General features: G+C 44.0%; 1 protein-coding gene across 3 annotated transcripts in view; it reads right to left on the bottom strand.

The window, feature by feature from the left end:
- The window catches only part of LOC123999724 (zinc finger and BTB domain-containing protein 16-A-like), a 147,527-nt gene that overhangs the window by 81,117 nt on the left and 45,782 nt on the right, over positions 1-20,628 (bottom strand). For all 3 annotated transcript variants that reach the window (XM_046305747.1, XM_046305749.1, XM_046305748.1), the window contains exon 3: positions 14,585-14,682. In XM_046305747.1, coding sequence (XP_046161703.1) covers positions 14,585-14,682 — 98 coding nt within the window. The remainder of the gene's footprint in view (positions 1-14,584; positions 14,683-20,628) is intronic.

Genomic DNA, 20,628 nt, shown 5'->3' with positions numbered 1-20,628 from the left:
CTCCTCTGCTCTGTAATGGCAATCCAATGTGCAGTTTGATATTTAGAGTCAATTTGGTGACATGGACTGGGTCTAAGACAACCTCTGTCAAGGTTTTCTTAGGTTGCCAGAGTGTTAACTTCTAACACTGTCATCCAAGTAAGGGTTAGAGCAGGAAGACCGACATGCTAACAATGGGAGCAGAAGAATCCCCCAGGGCTGATAGTGGGACAAACAGTGAGCCATCGCAGAAATATCTAGCAACCCCAAAACAGGTGACTGTCCTTCCTGAGTGTGGCTGGCTGGCTAACCGAGTTTGAAACCAGCAAAACAAGCTTTGGAGACATTTTTAAGTGTCAGTGAGGGGGGATAATATGGCAGAGTGAAAATAACAGTATACACACGTAGCCTCAGAGTGTAGGAGGCAAGCTGTACTGTCATGTTCCAGCAAACATGACACTCTTTTCCTGATAGTCCACCGGCAGTAATATCCCCCATGTGATCCTGGCTGGGTCTCGCCGTCTGGACGTAATGTGCCTTTGTGTGTCTGTATTAGAGTCAGTGTGGGTTTCTGAGTGCATGCGTGTGTATTTGCAGTGTGTGTCTGTGCGTGGCGAGGGAGGGGGCCTGCTGCCGGACGAGACTGCTCCCTAGCCTAGCTCAGACGGCTGAGCTAATGAAGTCAAGTGAGGCCCAGAGCTGGGTCTCCCTGGAGAATAGAGCCCAGACTTAATCAGGCCGGGGCGGCCAGGACGGGCCTGCTAATGACACAGCCCTGAGAGTCTGGACGGCGTGCACACGTGGCCCTGTGTGTGTCTGTCTACTGTATGTCATTTAATCTAGTTTGTGTGTGTGCATGTGTGTGCGCACAGCATGTCTGTCCATTAAAACATTCAATCAATTCAGATTCTCTCAGTACAAGTTTAGTTGGCTTTGCAAGCCAAAGCTCATATAGGGTTTCATTTCTGCCACTTCACAGCCTATACAGTTGGTTAATCTGTGAACTCTTGGCTGTTACTGTAAACAGAAGATTAGAGCTTTTGGATCTAAAAAAGACGTTGAGATAAAAACTTGCTTTGATGGTGCATTATTTCCGCTCACTGAGCCTGAACAGGTTTGGAGAAGAGGAATAATTACATCATATAAAGCATCCATGTGCTTTACAAAATGTAACTATAAATCACCTAAGTCTGTGGGCCAACTGGTCCCAAGACTATTCCACAACACTCTACCAAAAGGGATACCAGGGCATCTCACCTCCTAAAGGGCCTGATTTTCTCCCTTCCCTGTTCCCAAACAGCTGAGTCACTGTTCCTCCAGGCCACTGCCTTTCCCTCGCGGGCTCCCAGGACACGGTGACCTTAACTTGGGGAAAAACACAGGCACACGCCACTTCTTTATTGGGCCCACGGCCCACCGAGGCCCACTCATCAGCTTACCATATCGGTGCTAGACATCCACCAGACTCCTCTTACATTCAACAGTTACCCCCCCTCTGATGGCTCAACCACCGCCACGGCAAACACTAACTGCTCGACAGACAATAATACATTAAAAAAATCCCCACTCATAACAAACACTAGAAAAAAAACTGGCACAAGACTCACTGTACATACTGTACCCTCGGCTGTGGCAGGCAGCCCAGACTGGCGAGCCGCCAAGTCCCCGATAAAACAAGCACACAGAGGGAGAGAGACAGAGACACAGACAGAGAGAGAGAGAGACAGACCGAGAGAAACAGACAGAGAGAAAGAGAGAGAGAGAGAGAGAGAAAAAGAGAAAGAGAGAGAGAGAAAAAGAGAAAGAGAGAAGAGAGAGAAAGAGAGAGAGAGAAAAAGAGAAAGAGAGAGAGAGAGAGAGAGAGAGAGAGAAAGAGAGAGAGAAAGAGAGAGAGAAAGAGAGAGAGAGTGAGAAAGAGAGTGAGAAAGAGAGAGAGAAAGAGAGAAAGAGAGAGAAAGAAGAGAATGTGAGTGAGACAGGCTGCACTGGCGGACTGGAGCGGGGAGGGGAGGGACAGCGACGTCTGAAAAGGTAAACATCCCCACACAGTACACTGTGCATACCAACAAGTATTCCTCGTCCTCCTCCCTCCCGCCCGCCTTCCATCTCTCTTTCACTCTCTGTCTGTATGTCTGAGGCTAGGTGAAGGGTGGGGGCTGGTTTGGGGGGGGGGGGCAGATACAGGGACCTGTGAGCTGTCATTTCAGAGAGAGAGAGATGATAAAAATCAAGACACGCACCGAGGTCGGGATGGAAAAGAAGTTGAAAGTCTGAGGCAAAAAAAAATATCAAAGGGCCTCGGCTCGTCGCTCGTCTCTCCCTAACCGTCGCTGTCTTGATAGAAGCGCCTGTCTGCTTTACGCCAGACCAAAGCTCCAATGAGTCAACACTGACATGTACACAGCACAGGTTGGCATTGTGCGTCAAGCCAGCCAGCCCTGCGAAAGTTTCAGCGCTTGAGCTAAAAATACACTGCCCACATCCTTCACTCACTTTTCATTGTTGAGGGGAATCATTTCTTGTGGTTCTTCCTAGAGTTTCAAATGTGTGTGAAAAGGCAGGCAGACGGTTGTTTGCCATTTCCTTTTTTAGCTTGCCACCCATTGACAACTTCAATGAAGTATTTCTGGAGGGTGGCCAAGAATTTGTCAGGTCAGAGTATTTACCTACTCACCTGTTGAAAGCAGTCAGCTTTATCATCCAGTAACCACTTCATACTCGTCATGACTCACAGCTCTGATAATGACTGGACCAATGATCTCCCGAATGACTTGGTTAATGATGATGCTAGACCAGATCTGGACTCAATCAGGATGGGGAAACTAAGGCCAACCAGGTCTGCCTTTACTATGCAGCCTAGGTGCTGAAGACTATGCAGCCTAGGTGCTGTTTCCACAGGCACCCGGGAGCTAAGCAAGCCATAGTAAAACCCTCTTTTGAAGTCTTCTAAAGTCTTTCTCTGAGGCAAGGAGAAGAAGCGGCTGAGTCCAGGATTACCCGACTCATTTTAAAACTTCCACATTGCAATAATTCTTCCCCTAAGGATTGCTTGATTACACGCACCGTCTTACTGTCGCAGCAGGAGTTGCCTGAGGTGGCAGTGTACAATACAAACTCTGCTGAATTTCAGAGAGAAGAAGAAACTCAATGTTGTGTCACGGGATTTTGGCTCCAGGATCTGAGAAACTGGGGAGGCTGGGAGAATGTGTTGGGGTCTCCGACCTGCAGTGTGTTTATTACACTGTTGTAGTCATAAATGTCACAGCCAGCTTTAATACAGACATGCTTTTTATTATGGATGTCAAACAAGAGCTGTATTTGTGGTCTTTCTGACTAGCGAATGTGTAGTAGTGGGGATTTGGAAGGGGATTCTAAAATAAACATAATATATTTCCTTAAAGCTGTATTTTTACATGCTGAGTCGTGCACGGAGCCAATTCACCGGCACAGCGTGAGGCGTCATTCATCTCCCCGCCGCAACATGGCGGGAGAGCCACCTCGGCGACAAATCAAAACCTGTGTTGCTACATCCTGGGGCCCCAGACTCCGGCATTAATTGCGAGATACTAATTTGTTTGTTCAAAACCCCTTTGAAACATGACTGAGGGAGAACAAACAATGGTGACATGACATCTCTCATTTCCATATAATGGGAGAGAACTGAACAACACTGTTGTGTTTCCAGTGTGGAAGGAACATTGTGGTTGCATGTGGAGACATATGTAAATCAAATCAAATTTTATCTGTCACATGCGCCGAATACAACAGGTGTTGGCAAACCTTCGTGAAATGTTTACTTACAAGCCCTTAACCAAAAATGCAGTTAAGAAAATACCCCCCCCCCAAAAAAGTAAGAGATAAGATGCGTGCTGTGTTAAGAAGCAGTGTGGCTTGGTTGGGTTGTGTATCGGAGGACGCATGACTTTCAACCTTTGTCTCTCCCGAGCCCGTACACGAGTTGTAGCGATGAGACAAGATAGTAGCTACTAACAATTGGATACCATGAAATTGGGGAGAAAAAGGGGTAAAATTAAACAATTTAAAAAGCAAATAGTCTGGGTAGCCATTTGATTAGATGTTCAGGAGTGGGGGGGGGGGGTATTTTCTTAAAACTGCATTTTTGGTTAATGGCTTGTAAGTAAACATTTCACTGTAAGGTTTACCTACACCTGTAGTATTTGGCGCATTTGACAAATACATTTTTATTTGATTTACATATGTTTCCACATACGACCACACAATGCTCCTTCCACACTGGAAACACAACAGTCAGTCAGTCAAGTGTTGTTCGTTCTCTCCCATTATACGTAAATGAGAGATGTTTTGTCACCGTTGTTTGTTCTCCCTCAGTCATGTGGCTTGGGGCTAGAAGCTGTTTAGAAGCCTCTTGAACCTAGACTTAGTGTGCCGACCTAGACTACCGCTTGAGGGGCAGTAGCAGAGAGAACAGTCTATGACTAGGGTGGCTGGAGTCCCATATGTCGTGTGGGTGGGCAGGAGGTTGGATCAGGCCAACACGTGGAGGGGTAAGGGGAAACCTACACAACAGGGAACCCAGAGTCCAATGGCTTTTACAGACCGTCTATAAACCATCTGCACTTAAGGCCCGAGGAAGAGAGGAGTCCAATAAAGAAAAAAGCCCAACTGCACTAAGTAGGCCCTGAATCCACAGGCTGTCCGTGGCCAGTGTCAGCCTGGCTGGATCAATAGCTGCTGTGTGTTGAATTACATGGCTTTTAGATGGCTAATGCCATGGCCCAGGCCCTAAACCAATGGGGCCAAAATCTCCACTGAATGTTGATTTAAAACCACTGCAGCCCGTTGTAAATCCGGAAATATATCTCATGTTATCTGTTCATGAAATCATATCCGTGAGTACGACACTGGACACAAATATGAACGCAACATGCAAAGTGTTGGTCACATGTTTCATGAGTTGAAATAAAAGATCCCAGAACTGTTCACACTCAAAAAGCTTATTTCTCTCCTGTTAGTGATCATTTCTTCTTTGCCAAGATAATCCAGCCACCCTACAGTTGTGACATATTAAGAAGCTGATTAAACAGCATGATCATTGGACCTTGTGCTGGGGACAATAAAAAGCCACTCTATAATTTGCAGTTGTGTCACACAACACAATGCCACAGTTATCTCAAGTTTAGGGAGTGTGCAATTGGCATGCTAATTGCCGAAATGTCCACCAGGGCTGCTGCCAGAGAATTTAATGTTAATTTCTCTACCATGAGCCTCCTCTAATGTAGTTTTAGGGAATTTGGCAGTACGTCCAACTGGCCTCACAACCGCAGACCACGTGTAACCACGCCAGCCCAGTACCTCCACATCTGGCTTCTTTACCTGTGGGATCATCTGAGACCAGTGGACAGCTGATGAAACTGGAGGTTTGCACAACCGAATAATTTCCGCACAAACTGTCAGAAACCGTCCCAGAGAAGCTCATATGAGTGCTCGTCGTCCTCACCAGGTTCTTGACCCGACTACAGTTCGGCATTGTAATCAACTTCAGTGGCCAAATGATCAACTTTGATGGCCACGGGCATACTGAAGAAGTGTGCTCTTCACGGATGAATCCAAATTCCAACTGTACCGGGCAGATGGCAGACAGCATGTAATGGCATCGTGTGGGCGAGCAGTTTGCTAATGTCAACTTTGTGAACAGAGTGCCACATGGTGGCGGTGGGGTTATGGTATGGGCATGTATAAGCTATGGAAAATGAACACAATTGGATTTTATTGATGGGAATTTGAATGCACCTCTACACCACCAAATGTTTTAACATAATGCACAAGCCCCATGTCGCAAGAATCTGTAGAGAATTCCTGGAAGTTGAAAATGTCCCAGTTCGGGGGTGGGGTTTCAACATGGCTACGTAAAGACATTTTCTGAGGCCTCTCCACTAAGGGGTGAAACTTTTCTGTTTGAACGTTTTTAACTATCAAAATGGGGTGGAATTCTTATTACAGTATGTAGGAGAGGCTACATGTGACTATGGGGTGTGTGTTCAGCACGTGCATATGAGTGCAATAGTGATAATGTTTAGGACAATTAAAAATATTAGGCTATCCATTTTTCATTCACATGTCCATAGATCTATGTTAATTCGCCATTATTCAACATAGGACATAAACACTTAATGGGCTTCCTGTTAGTAGCGTGACAGAAAATAGTGTAGGTACTATTTTTGGTTCTGTCGTTTCATTTTGAGACTTGGCAGTGGGGGTTATATTTTTATTTGTAGGTGTTATTTTAGTTTAGCGTTACACAAGCGTGTTATTAATTGTTTTGTTTTTGTGATGCACTACTCATTCTGGGTTTAGTCTAATACCACTGTAACATAAACAGTTAATTTAAAGCTCCTGGAATGTTCGGGGTAGTGGGCATGTGGTCAAGATTAAGAAAATACTAACATCCTTAAAAAAGGAAAGGGTTTCAATTGCGATGCTACACGAGACCAATTTATCTTCAACAGAACACGCTAAACTGAAGAGGGACTGGGTGGGCCATGTGTACTTCTCTTCTTTTAGTTCAAACAAAAGAGGCACTGCCATCTTTGAAAATAAAAATGTCAGTCTCCCAAGTGGCACAGTGGTCTAAGGCTCTACAGCTGTGCCACTAGAGATTCTGGGTTCGAGTCCAGGCGCTGTCGCAGCCGGCCACAACCGAGAGACCCATGGGGTGGTGCACAATTGGCCCAGCGTCGTCCGGGTTAGGGGAAGGTTTGGCCGGCAGGGATGTCCTTGTCTCATTGCACACTAACGACTCCTGTGGCGGGCTGGGTGAAGTGCACGCTGACATGGTCGCCAGGTGCACAGTGTTTCCTCCGACACAAAGGTGCAACTAGCTTCTGGATTAAGTGGGCATTGTGTCAAGAAGCTGTGCGGCTTGGTTGGGTTGGGTCCGTATGGGAGTTGCGGCGATGAGACAAGACTAACTAAAGAATTGGATACAGCGAAAACGTGTGAAAAATAAATTAAATAAAAGAACAAATGTCCAATTTATATTTGAGCACCAAGATACAGACCATGAAGGACGGTTTATTTTGATTACAGGTAATATACTTCAACATATTACTATACTCCCTCAAATTTATGTCTGACATGATTTTTTTATTTAATCAATACTGAAAGGGACTTGGGTTTATTTCAGGAGATTTTAACTGTACCTTGGGTAAATTGGATAAATCATCAACTGCCCCAGTCTCGAATCATTGAGCCTCAAATACATCTGTGATTCATCTGGTTTAGTAGACATACTGTATGGAGAGAGCTAAATCCTAATGTCAGAGACTATACTTTCTATTTTAGACTCCATAATTCATATTCTAGATTGAACTATTTTTTAGGCCCTCTACTTACTAGCATTTTGTCCAGTCATGTGCTATTGGTTATATAGTCATTTCTGACCATGCCCCAGTGTATATAGATATTGAAATTGGCAAAACAATCCCCAAAAACGAGAGGTCTCTGCTTAACAATGAAGGATTCTGCTCTGTGATCAAAGATAAGTGTTCACATTACTGTCTCGACAATCAACTCTCTCCTGTCTCAGCTGCAACTATCTGGGATGCTGCTAAATAAAGTATAAGGGGTCATATCATTTCCCAAGCCTCGATCATGAAGAAGCTTAGAATGGAAAATAGGAACAAATTGGAGGCTGTAAAGCATTTAGAACTTCTTAATAATCAACCCAGGTGAACTGGAATTCACTAGCTTGTGCTAAGGCCAAACTCAATTTAGAGCACACAAAGCATGTAAAAAAGAAAACGTAGATTTTTACCAAGCAAAAATATTATGAGTTTGATAACAGTCTGAACGATTGATTAAATCTATATGGATGGCAGATGGCTCCACTTCTTATGATCATTGCTTATCAATAATACGTTTTGTGACATCTAAAAATCTCTTTATACTTCACAATGTACAAGATCGAACAATGAAATGCCAAAATATCTGATTAAGATCCCCCCCCCCACCCCCTCCGAGTTTTGCAGCCACCTAAGGCACTGCATCTCAGTGAAAGAGGCATCACTATGCCTTATGGCTAACGAGACATGGTGTGATGAAAGAAACATACAGAAACTCAAATCCTTCTGTTCACCTGATTTAGAATTCCTCAATCAAATGTCGACCACATTATCTACCGAGAGAATTCTCTTCGATTATAATCACAGCCTTATATACCCCCCCCCCCCCCAAGCAGACACATCGATGGCTCTGAACGAACTTTATTTGACTCTTTGCAAACTGGAATCCATTTATCCGGAGGCTGCATTCATTGTAGCTGGGGATTTTAACAAGGCTAATCTGAAAACAAGACTCCCTAAATTTGATCAGCATATCGATTGCGCAACCAGGGGTGGAAAAACCTTGGATCATTGTTACTCTAACTTCCGCTACGCATATAAGGCCCTGCCCCGCCCCCCCTTTCTGAAAAGCTGACCACGACCATTTTGTTGATCCCTGCCTACAGACAGAAACTAAAAAAAGACGCTCCCACGCTGAGGTCTGTCCAACGCTGGTCCGGCCAATCTGACTCCACACTCCAAGACTGCGTCCATCACGTGGACTGGGATATGTTTCGTATTGCGTCAGATAACAATATTGACGAATACACTGATTCGGTGTGCGAGTTCATTAGAACGTGCGTTGAAGATGCCGTTCCCATAGCAATGATTAAAACATTCCCTAACCAGAAACCGTGGATTGATGGCAGCATTCACGTGAAACTGAAAGCGCGAACCACTGCTTTTAATCAGGGCAAGGTGACTGGTAACATGACCGAATACAAACAGTGCAGCTATTCCCTCCACAAGGCTATCAAACAAGCTAAGCGTCAGTACAGAGACTAAGTAGAATCTCAATTCAATGGCTCAGACACAAGAGGCATGTGGCAGGGTCTACAGTCAATCACGGACTACAAGAAGAAAACCAGCCCAGTCACGGACCAGGATGTCTTGCTCCCAGGCAGACTAAATAACTTTTTTGCCCGCTTTGAGGACAATACAGTGCCACTGACACGGCCTGCAACGAAAACATGCGGACTCTCCTTCACTGCAGCCGAGGTGAGTAAGACATTTAAACGTGTTAACCCTCGCAAGGCTGCAGGCCCAGATGGCATCCCCAGCCGCGCCCTCAGAGCATGCGCAGACCAGCTGGCCGGTGTGTTTACGGACATATTCAATCAATCCCTATACCAGTCTGCTGTTCCCACATGCTTCAAGAGGGCCACCATTGTTCCTGTTCCCAAGAAAGCTAAGGTAACTGAGCTAAACGACTACCGCCCCGTAGCATTCACTTCCGTCATCATGAAGTGCTTTGAGAGACTAGTCAAGGACCATATCACCTCCACCCTACCTGACACCCTAGACCCACTCCAATTTGCTTACCGCCCAAATAGGTCCACAGACGATGCAATCTCAACCACACTGCACACTGCCCTAACCCATCTGGACAAGAGGAATACCTATGTGAGAATGCTGTTCATCGACTACAGCTCGGCATTCAACACCATAGTACCCTCCAAGCTCGTCATCAAGCTCGAGACCCTGAGTCTCGACCCCGCCCTGTGCAACTGGGTACTGGACTTCCTGACGGGCCGCCCCCAGGTGGTGAAGGTAGGCAACAACATCTCCACCCCGCTGATCCTCAACACTGGGGCCCCACAAGGGTGCGTTCTGAGCCCTCTCCTGTACTCCCTGTTCACCCACGACTGCGTGGCCACGCACGTCTCCAACTCAATCATCAAGTTTGAGGACGACACAACAGTGGTAGGCTTGATTACCAACAATGACGAGACGGCCTACAGGGAGGAGGTGAGGGCCCTCGGATTGTGGTGTCAGGAAAATAACCTCACACTCAACGTCAACAAAACTAATGAGATGATTGTGGACTTCAGGAAACAGCAGAGGGAACACCCCCCTATCCACATAGATGGAACAGTAGCGGAGAGGGTAGCAAGTTTTAAGTTCCTCGGCATACACATCACAGACAAACTGAATTGGTCCACTCACACAGACAGCATTGTGAAGAAGGCGCAGCAGCGCCTCTTCAACCTCAGGAGGCTGAAGAAATTTGGCTTGTCACCAAAAGCACACAAACTTCTACAGATGCACAATCGAGAGCATCCTGGCGGGCTGTATCACCGCCTGGTACGGCAACTGCTCCGCCCACAACCGTAAGGCTCTCCAGAGGGTAGTGAGGTCTGCACAATGCATCACCGGGGGCAAACTACCTGCCCTCCAGGACACCTACACCACCCGATGTTACAGGAAGGCCATATAGATCATCAAGGACAACAACCACCCGAGCCACTGCCTGTTCACCCCGCTATCATCCAGAAGGAGAGGTCAGTACAGATGCATCAAAGCTGGGACCGAGAGACTGAAAAACAGCTTCTATCTCAAGGCCATCAGACTGTTAAACAGCCACCACTAACATTGAGTGGCTGCTGCCAACACACTGACACTGACTCAACTCCAGCCACTTTAATAATGGGAATTGATGGGAAATTATGTAAAATATATCACTAGCCACTTTAAACAATGCTACCTTAGATAATGTTACATACCCTACATTATTCATCTCATATGCATACGTATATACTGTGCTCTATATCATCTACTGCAACCTTATGTAATACATGTATCACTAGCCACTTCAACTATGCCACTTTGTTTACATACTCATCTCATATGTATATACTGTACTCGATACCATCTACTGTATCTTGCCTATGCTGCTCTGTACCATCACTCATTTATATATCTTTATGTACATATTCTTTATCCCCTTACACTGTGTATAAGACAGTAGTTTTGGAATTGTTAGTTAGATTACTTGTTGGTTATTACTGCATTGTCGGAACTAGAAGCACAAGCATTTCGCTACACTCGCATTAACATCTGCTAACCATGTGTATGTGACAAATACAATTTGATTTGACTACAGACCCTGGTTTGATTCCAGGCTGTATCACAACCGGCAGTGATTGGGAGTCCCATAGGGCGGCGCACAATTGGACCAACATCGTCCAGGTTAGGGTTTGGCCGGAATAGGTCGTCATTGTAAATAAGAATGTGTTCTTAAAACACACACACACACACACACACACACACACACACACACACACACACACACACACACACACACACACACACACACACACACACACACACACACACACAGCAAAAGGTTGGGGTCACTTAGAAATGTCCTTGTTCTAGAAAGAAAAGCCCATTTTTCGTCCATTAAAATAACAAATGGATCAGAAATACAGTGTAGACATTGTTAATGTTGTAAATTACTATTGTAGCTGGAAACGGCAGATTTTTTATGGAATATCTACATAGGCGTGTCGAGGCCCATTTTCAGCAAACATCACTGCTGTGTTCCAATGGCACGTTGTGTTAGCTAATCAAAGTTGATAATTTTAAAAGGCTAATCAATCATTAGAAAATCCTTTTGCAATTATGTTAGCACAGCTGAAAACTGTTGCCCTGATAAAAGAAGCAATAAAACTGGCCTTCTTTAGACTCGTTGAGTATATAGAGCATCAGCATTTGTGGGATCGATTTTACAGGCTCAAAATGGCAAGAAACAAAGACATTTCTTTCTGAAACTCATCAGTCCATTCTTGTTCTGAGAAATGAAGGCTATTCCATGCGAGAAATGTCAAAGAAACTAAAGATCTCGTATAACGCTGTGAACTACTCCCTTCACAGAACAGGGCAAACGGTCTCTAACCAGAATAGAAAAAGGAGTGGGATTTTTTAGTACATAATACACTCTTAGCTTTGAAAGATGCAAGGAGGTACTTGCAGATTCCCGACCACATCACCCTGGTCACCGATTGCCCTTAATTCAGATCCCCCCCCCCCAAAAAAAGGAGTATTGGACTTCTGGACTGTAAGACGAAGGGTATTGCTGACCTTATGCCTTTATTTACTCAGGACACTCTTAAATCGTTTCAACAGATAAAAACTGAGTTTGACATACCCAACAAAGATTTGTTTAAGTACCTACAACTTGGATACTTCATAGAGAGTCTGAAGAAAGTCGATATACTATGTTTTCAAATTACTGAAGTTGAAAAACTATTTAAGAATCTTACTGTTCGGAGAGTTTTAATCTCCGACATATATTCTATTTTAGCGAACAGAAGTGCCTCATCCTATGACGCGTTGAGACATGTTTGGGAGAGACATTGGACATGCATTTGGTGAGAAAGAATGGGCTTCTATCTGTGAAAGGGTCAACCCCAAATGCACCTCCATAAGCATACAATAACTACATTTCAAATGTTTTCATAGAACCTACTTTACACCTGTCTGCCTTCATAAAAGGTTTCCCAATGCATCACAGTTACGTTTCAAATGTAAACAGGATACTGGCACCTTCATGCACATTGTTTTGGTACTGTAGCAGAATCCAGGCTTATTGGAATGATATTCATTTACACAAAGAATATCTGCAAGTAGCTTTTTCACCAAATGTATATTTTCCTCTACTTTGATTGTAAATGTTGCGTTTGACCCGGACTCTGAACATCTGTTCAATACCCTTCTTTACTTAGCCTAAAAATGTATATTGTTATTATGGTCCACGCCTGATGTACCATCTGCGAGAATGTGTCTTTCTCAATCGTCTGCTATTATACCCATAAAGGCACTTACCTTTGATTTACACTAAAGTCTGATACATTTTGGAAAATCTGGTCTCCATTATGGTCCTATGTAGAAAAGCTCCCATAAATGCCCCATGTTATAATTGTGATGTTTGTATATATTTTTTTCTCAATTTTATGACTGCCTTTTTGTGTAATGTTTTCCTATATCCTTATTCCTTTGATTGTACTTTGTGTGGTGATGCACTTTGTTTGGTTGTCTATGTAAAATAACATTTTCATAATATAATATTCATAATACAAAAATAAAATGTCCCAGTTCTTCCATAGCCTGCATACTCGCTACATGTCACCATTGAGCATGTTTAGGATGCTCTGGATAAACGTGTACGACAGCGTGTTCCAGTTCCCGACAATATCCAGCAACTTCGCACAGCCATTGAAGAGTAGCAGTACAACATTCCACAGACCACAATCAACAGCCTGATCAACTATGTGAAGGAGAAGTGTAGCGCTGCATGAGGCAAATGGTGGTCACACCAGATACTGACTGGTTTTCTGATCCAAGCCCCTATTGTTTTTTTAAAGGTATTTGCATTTCTGTATTCCCAGTCATGTGGAATCCATAGATTAGTACCTAATGAATTGATTTCAGTTGACTGATTTCTTTATATGAACTGTAAAATTGTTGCGTTTATATTTTTTTCAGTGAAGTTATCCCATTTCAATATCAAGCCTGTACAATGCACAGCCAATACCCTGAGTCGATATTCACACAATAGTAAGGAATTCCCCTAGACCACGATGTCACACCCTGACATAGAGAGCCCTTGTTTCTCTATGGTGTAGTAGGTCAGGGCGTGACTAGGTGGTATTCTAGTTTATAATTTCTATGTTGTGTTCTAGTTTATATTTTCTATGTTGGTGTTTTATATGATTCCAATTAGAGGCAGCTGGTAATCGTGGTCTCATATTTAAGTAGTTATTTTTCCCACCTGTGTTTGTGGGACATTATTTTGTGTTTGTGCACCAATTAGTCACGTTTTGTGGTTTGTTTATTGTTTTGCTGAAGTTTCACTTAGTAAGAAAGATTTGGAACTCTACGTATGCTGCGCCTTGGTCTCGTTCTTACGACAACCGTGACACACTAAACATTCTATCCCATTAACCCCCAGTCTAAAAGAGCCAACTTCGTTGTACATTTTTTTGTAAGACAGAAGTAACAAAAGATGCCGAGAAGCTGCTGTGTTGTTCAACATACCATGTAACCAGGTCAAAAATCCCAACCTACGGTTCGCAATGCTCCCACTTAAGGATATAGAGCCTGCGCGAAAAGCCCTGTGGCTTCCGGCTACTTGGCGTGGGACGTGGTGTCCAGGTAGGCTACACGTAGCTATGTGTAGTCCGTTTAACTCCACTCACTACTTGCATCTGTATAATCTCTTTTTTGGTGATGTTGGTCTTGGCTAGCTTACTGTTCCGGTTGGTAGCTAGCACTCACGTGGCTGCAAGCACCGTCATGAAAAGGGGCATGAGGGAGGTTCTACAATATTACATAATGAGAACACTCGGGAGCAGGCGATGTTGAAAAGTCATCTTTAGACATGTACTTTTCTTGAATGAAGTTATGTAACTGACTTAAACAAGCACATTGGGGTAACGTTGGCGTTGTGGTAGGAACCCATGGGTTGTTTTCCACCAAGGCGTTCGGGACCGCAGAGTTCTATTCAATACCGACTGGGACTATATCAAATTCCATAATGTTCATGTTCATATAGTGTAGAATGTAAACAAACAAAAAAAGTACAATTGTTTTGCTATGCATTGTTAAAACTGGGTATTACACAGTATTAAACACAGGATGAAAAATCTCTACATGTACAGTATTGTTTTTGTAAATACATGCAGTATAGATACACATTCATAGACAGATATCTGTACAGACACACAAGTGTTGATTCTTACCTGAGTGAGACAGCAAGTGCATCCTAAGGCGTAGGCTGTCCAGGAAGCGTTTCCCACACAGCTCACATCCATAGGTCTTCATACCGCTGTGCAGCTTCCTGTAAAGACGAGGGAGAAGCACATCTTCAGGACATTGTCTGGATTTTACAGTCAATATCAAAATCAGACAGAGAGACACATTCATGAATGAAACCTGTGATTTGACATTCAGCTGCCTACATCACTGTTCAGTGTTGCTCACAATGATATCCTGGTATTGTCAAACACTTTGCTTCTCAGATACTGGTAAGACAGCGTCACCGACCATGAATCAGTACATCAAAGCATAACAGTAAACGGAGCTTGACCTTATTCCAGCTATAAAATCACTAACTGTTATTCCACTGGAGGTGTTACTGTGGCAAGCATGCACACCAGTCATAGAATTGACGCACATTGGATGGATTAGGTCCTATAAAGTGGACTATGATTTACACAGAGAGACGTACAAGGGAAGCCGGTTTACAATAGGAGTCTTTATTATACCGTGACAGTTTTGAGTCCCCTTGTCAATTCCTTTTTATTTTGGACCCTTGTTATGGGAATGGCTCCTTTATCGCCCAGTCAAAATGGCCACCACCTGAAGGAACACGCGTTGGTGCAGAGCTACATGGTTGTGGCCCAGAAGGTCAAGCCTAAACTAAGGGTAACTATTTAATTACACAGAAAAGGAAAATGGGGGTTAGATAACTATGCAACCTTCGGCAACCTTGGACAACCTATGTGAAGATTTCAGTTTGGCGATGTGGTAGGAACCTTGACAACTCAATCTGTTGCAAAATCCTCAAACACCCCAGGGGCAGATCCAAAATTAGCTTTTGTTCAGATGTATCTAAATCTGTTCTGAAGCAATTAAAGGACACAGATTGGCAAACAATTGCCATTTTTGCAGATAGCCTCGCTAAGCCCCTCGAGAACGTCACACACACACACACACAACACACACACACACTGTAGTTTGGCCATGTTATCTTTAAGACATACTGCATCCTTCAAGGAAGAGATAAGCAGATCAAGAATGGTTTGACAGTCCACACACACAGAACAACTTCAAACAATGCCGCACTTAAGAACATAACACTCAGAGAGAATGCTCAGGTCATCCCCCCCATAAAACATACAAACATTCACCCCTAGCAGGTATGCCCTTTTATAGTTTTATTGATGTTCTTGCCTAAGTGGGCCTCGCCAGAGCCCACTGACCGGCTCAAAGACCGCTGGCAATTTGTTAAAAATGGTAAGCCAAATGTATTTTTATTAGCATGCTTACAGCATTCTGGAATTGTTACCAGAGAAGTAATTAGCTCAATGGTTGCACCTCGGCGCCAACTGTGGTACGTCTCAGAATGGGAAACAAAAGACATATGTTCCGGTTCTATTTGTGCACAATTAAACTAGTCACCAAACTGTCGAAAGCTGAGAGAAAATGGTATGTAAAAAAGGATGTGAGTGAGAAGAATGCACCAAAATAGTTTCCTTTTTATGTTCAGGTGAGGAGCGGTTTTGTGTCGAGTGCATTGTATGCCTGAATGAAGTGATAATCAGAGCACTTCAAGCTGGATTGTCTCAGTATCAAATCAGACGACGGAAAAAATTGTCTTAGTGTGCAAGTTCTCAGGGAAACAATACCCTTGATAAGGAGATCTGAACTTCGTAAACTTGACACAGCGATCCATCTTCGTGTCTCACAAAAGAGCAGAGGATGTTTGGGGAGAAAAATGACGATTGATTGATGTCAAACGCCAAATCAAAATTGATTTACAGCTCCTGCTGCAAACGAGAACAAGCCATCTGTGACAATGGTGGCAAGAATTATTAAGCAAGGAAGTCTGGTGTGACTTCAATTAAGATTAATTGATGGAAAACCGCTTTGAGGACCGAGGGGGAGAGTGAAAAATCACAAATCAAAATAAACAAAAGGAAAAGGGGCGAGAGAGAGTGAGAAAAAAACTAGAAACCATACAAAATCCTGATGGCTGGTTTAACAAGAGTAGGATTTGTGGAAAGACCTCGACAAACAAAAGGAAGAATGAGGCAGCAAAGCCCTTTGGCAAGCTGTAAGTAATTAAAAAGGCCTGTAAACGTCTCCAAAAATAAAAGGGCCACTTCAAAACGCGATGGTGGGTGAGCGGCTGTGGCAGGAGGGGAGCTGGGAAAAGACCAGGGGTCCGCGCACCTTGGGGACACTGAGTGATGCACACAAACACAACATCTTACTGTAGGGGACTTTTCAAAGACCTTTTGTTGTGGCCCCTCAATCTGGCCATTGTCCCCTGGTACAGAAAGCTGATGAAGAGTAGATGGACTTATTAAGGGGACTGCAAGGGGCTGGAGAGAGGGGAGCATGTGTACCGACTCAACCTTATATGCATGGAGGCCAGGGAGGTGTTGGAAACGGGAGGCTTCTGTCCATCTGGAGGGGAGAGATGGAGATGGAGCTGAATCTAACAGAGGACCAGCTCGTCTAAAGCAGAGAGGAACCTGATGGTGTTTCAACCAGACAGACAGAGGCAGACAGAATGACAGTGGTTTATAGGGCTCTATATATTTAGCATACTAGGGAATAGTTGCAACATGCTACGTCTTCGCAATTGTGCTTGAGGAGTTTTGTGTTTAAAACCAAATTAGGCTGGGCAATTGAGAATGCTCAGCAAGGGCTATTGCAATTGTTATGGAATAATAATATAATAATAATAATAAAATATAATAATATATATAATAATATAATAATAATATATATTTCTATTTGGAAAGCTGAGAATACCTACAGTTGAAGTCAGAAGTTTACATACAACTTAGCCAAATACATTTAAACTCAGTTATTCACAATTTCTGACATTTAATCCTAGTAAAATTTCCCTGTCTTAGGATCACCACTTTATTTTAAGAATGTGAAATGTCAGAATGTTTACAGATGTTTACATAAACTCAATTAGTATTTGGTAGCATTGCCTTTAAATGGTTTAACTTGGGTCAAATGTTTCAGGTAGCCTTCCACAAGCTTCCCACAATAAGTTGGGTGAATTTTGGCCCATTCCTCCTGACAGAGCTGGTGTAACGGAGTCATGTTTCTAGGTCTCCTTGCTCACACACTTTTTCTATAGGATGAGGTCAGGGCTTTGCGATGGCCATTCCCATAACTTGTTGTCCTTAAGACATGTTTTGCCACAACTTTGGAAGTATGCTTGGGGTCATTATCCATTTGGAAGACCAATTTGCGACCAAGCTTTAACGTCCTGACTGATGTCTTGAGATGTTGATTCAATATATCAATTTTCCTTCCTCATGATGCCATCTATTTTGTGAAGTGCACCAGTCCCTCCTCCAGCAAAGCACCCCCACAACATGATGCTGCCACCCCTCTGCTTCATGGTTGGGATGGTGTTCTTCGGCTTGCAAGCCTCCCCCTTTTTCCTCCAAACATGACGATGGTCATTATGGCCAAACAGTTCAGACCAGAGGACATTTTGTTTCATCAGACCAGAGGACATGCAGAGGTCTACAATTTTTTAATGAAGTTTTTGCTGATTTCCTTTGATTGTCCCATGATGTCAAGCAAAGAGGCACTGAGTTTGAAGGTAGGCCTTAAAATACATCCACAGGTACACATCCAATTGACTTAAATTATGTCGATTAGCCTATCAGAAGCTAATGCCATGACATAACTTTCTGGAATTTTAAAGGCACAATGTATGTACACTTCTGACCCACTGGAATTGTGATTATATCACTTATAATTCACTGTTTGTAAACAATTGTTGGAAGAATTACGTTTGTCATGCACAAAGTAGATGTACTAACCGACTTGCCAAAACTATAGTTTGTTAACAAGAACTTTGTGGAGTGGTTGAAAAACAAGTTTTAATGACTCCAACCTAAGTGTAAGTAAACCTCCAGCTTCAACTGTACACAATGTAATGCCATCTGCCCCAAAAATAGCATGCACGACAAATGTGAACACTGCTAAGATTCAAAATGACTTTGAATGAAACGACACCCTCCTGCTGCAAAAAGTTAATGGCAGAGAGCCACACAATGTTAACATTACCATTAACTTTGTGTTTTTTTATGGAAGCATTTCTTTTTACAGCTACTTAATTTTACAGGCGCAGAAACTCAGAGTGACCCTTGCTGGTGATTTAGCGCAGCGGCAGTCAGCAGCCTGGCAGCCCATCCTGGGACTTGTGCTAACAGCCTCCTGTCTCGGTGCTGGTGGCAGGTCCATTAGCCTGGATAAAAAGCAGTTTATTTGGGGGTGGGTGGCGGTGGACGGAGGCGGAAAGCCGAAACGACCAAGCAATTATTACAAGTTCTACTTTCTGACCAAAGGAGCTCTGACCCCTCCACCAGATGTATCTGCACAAAAGACCCCCTCGCCCTCCCACCACCCTCCCTTTCCTCTCCATGTGTGAACTGTGGCAGCTCCCAGTCCCCTCAGGACTCCCTCCCTCCCTATGTGCACGCACACGCACACACATCAACCCCCCTCTCTTAGGACATGAGAGGGGTGGTAGTGTATGTGTGTGTGGGGGGGCGGAGGAGGTTAGGGGGGGCTCGTTTGAAACAGACTGACTGTAGTCATTAAGGAAGCTGACATTTAAAAAAAATCAACTCAAGCCATTTACTCAGTTAATAAGCGACTTTGTCCAGCAGTCAGTTTTGACAGCGGCAATAAATAAAAAATGTATGTAAACAAAACATACGCTGAACACCTCATTTAGGCGCTGGAGTGGTGCGTGGGCTCGTAAATCAGGGAAGTGTTTGAAACGGGAGTAGATTACAGGCCTGTGTTATTGAGCTGTTACAGCGTGCCTCGTATAAACCTGAACCTTTTCACTCTCCAGTAGACCACGCTCTACATCATAGCCAGGAGTTCTCCTGTCCGGGGACGGCCCTCAACGCAGGGGTCTCTGCTACATGACGCCATTAAAATAAAAAAACTGAAACAAGCTTCAGTAACACCACCAAAACAACAGTATACTCCACTGAACAGCCAAAACAACAGTATATACTCCACTGACCAGCCAAAACAACAGTATATACTCCACTGACCAGCCACAACAACAGTATATACTCCACTGACCAGCCACAACAACAGTATATACTCCACTGACCAGCCACAACAACAGTATATACTCCACTGACCAGCCACAACAACAGTATACTCCACTGACCAGCCACAACAACAGTATACTCCACTGACCAGCCACAACAACAGTATACTCCACTGACCAGCCACAACAACAGTATACTCCACTGACCAGCCACAACAACAGTATACTCCACTGACCAGCCACAACAACAGTATACTCCACTGACCAGCCACAACAACAGTATACTCCACTGACCAGCCACAACAACCGTATACTCCACTGACCAGCCACAACAACCGTATACTCCACTGACCTGCCACAACAACCGTATACTCCACTGACCTGCCACAACAACCGTATACTCCACTGACCAGCCACAACAACAGTATACTCCACTGACCAGCCACAGCAACAGTATACTCCACTGACCAGCCACAGCAACAGTATACTCCACTGACCAGCCACAGCAACAGTATACTCCACTGACCAGCCACAACAACAGTATACTCCACTGACCAGCCACAACAACAGTATACTCCACTGACCAGCCACAACAACAGTATACTCCACTGAACTGCCACGACAACAGTATACTCCACTGAACTGCCACGACAACAGTATACTCCACTGAACTGCCACAACAACAGTATACTCCACTGAACTGCCACAACAACAGTATACTCCACTGAACTGCCACGACAACAGTATACTCCACTGAACTGCCACGACAACAGTATACTCCACTGAACTGCCACAACAACAGTATACTCCACTGAACTGCCACAACAACAGTATACTCAACTGAACTGCCACGACAACAGTATACTCAACTGAACTGCCACGACAACAGTATACTCCACTGAACTGCCACAACAACAGTATACTCCACTGAACTGCCACGACAACAGTATA

This window comes from Oncorhynchus gorbuscha, linkage group LG16 (genome assembly GCF_021184085.1).
Source record: "Oncorhynchus gorbuscha isolate QuinsamMale2020 ecotype Even-year linkage group LG16, OgorEven_v1.0, whole genome shotgun sequence".
NCBI classification, from domain to species: domain Eukaryota; kingdom Metazoa; phylum Chordata; class Actinopteri; order Salmoniformes; family Salmonidae; genus Oncorhynchus; species Oncorhynchus gorbuscha.
Note: the sequence above shows the minus strand (reverse complement) of the source record. Positions and strands in the feature narration are given on the sequence as shown.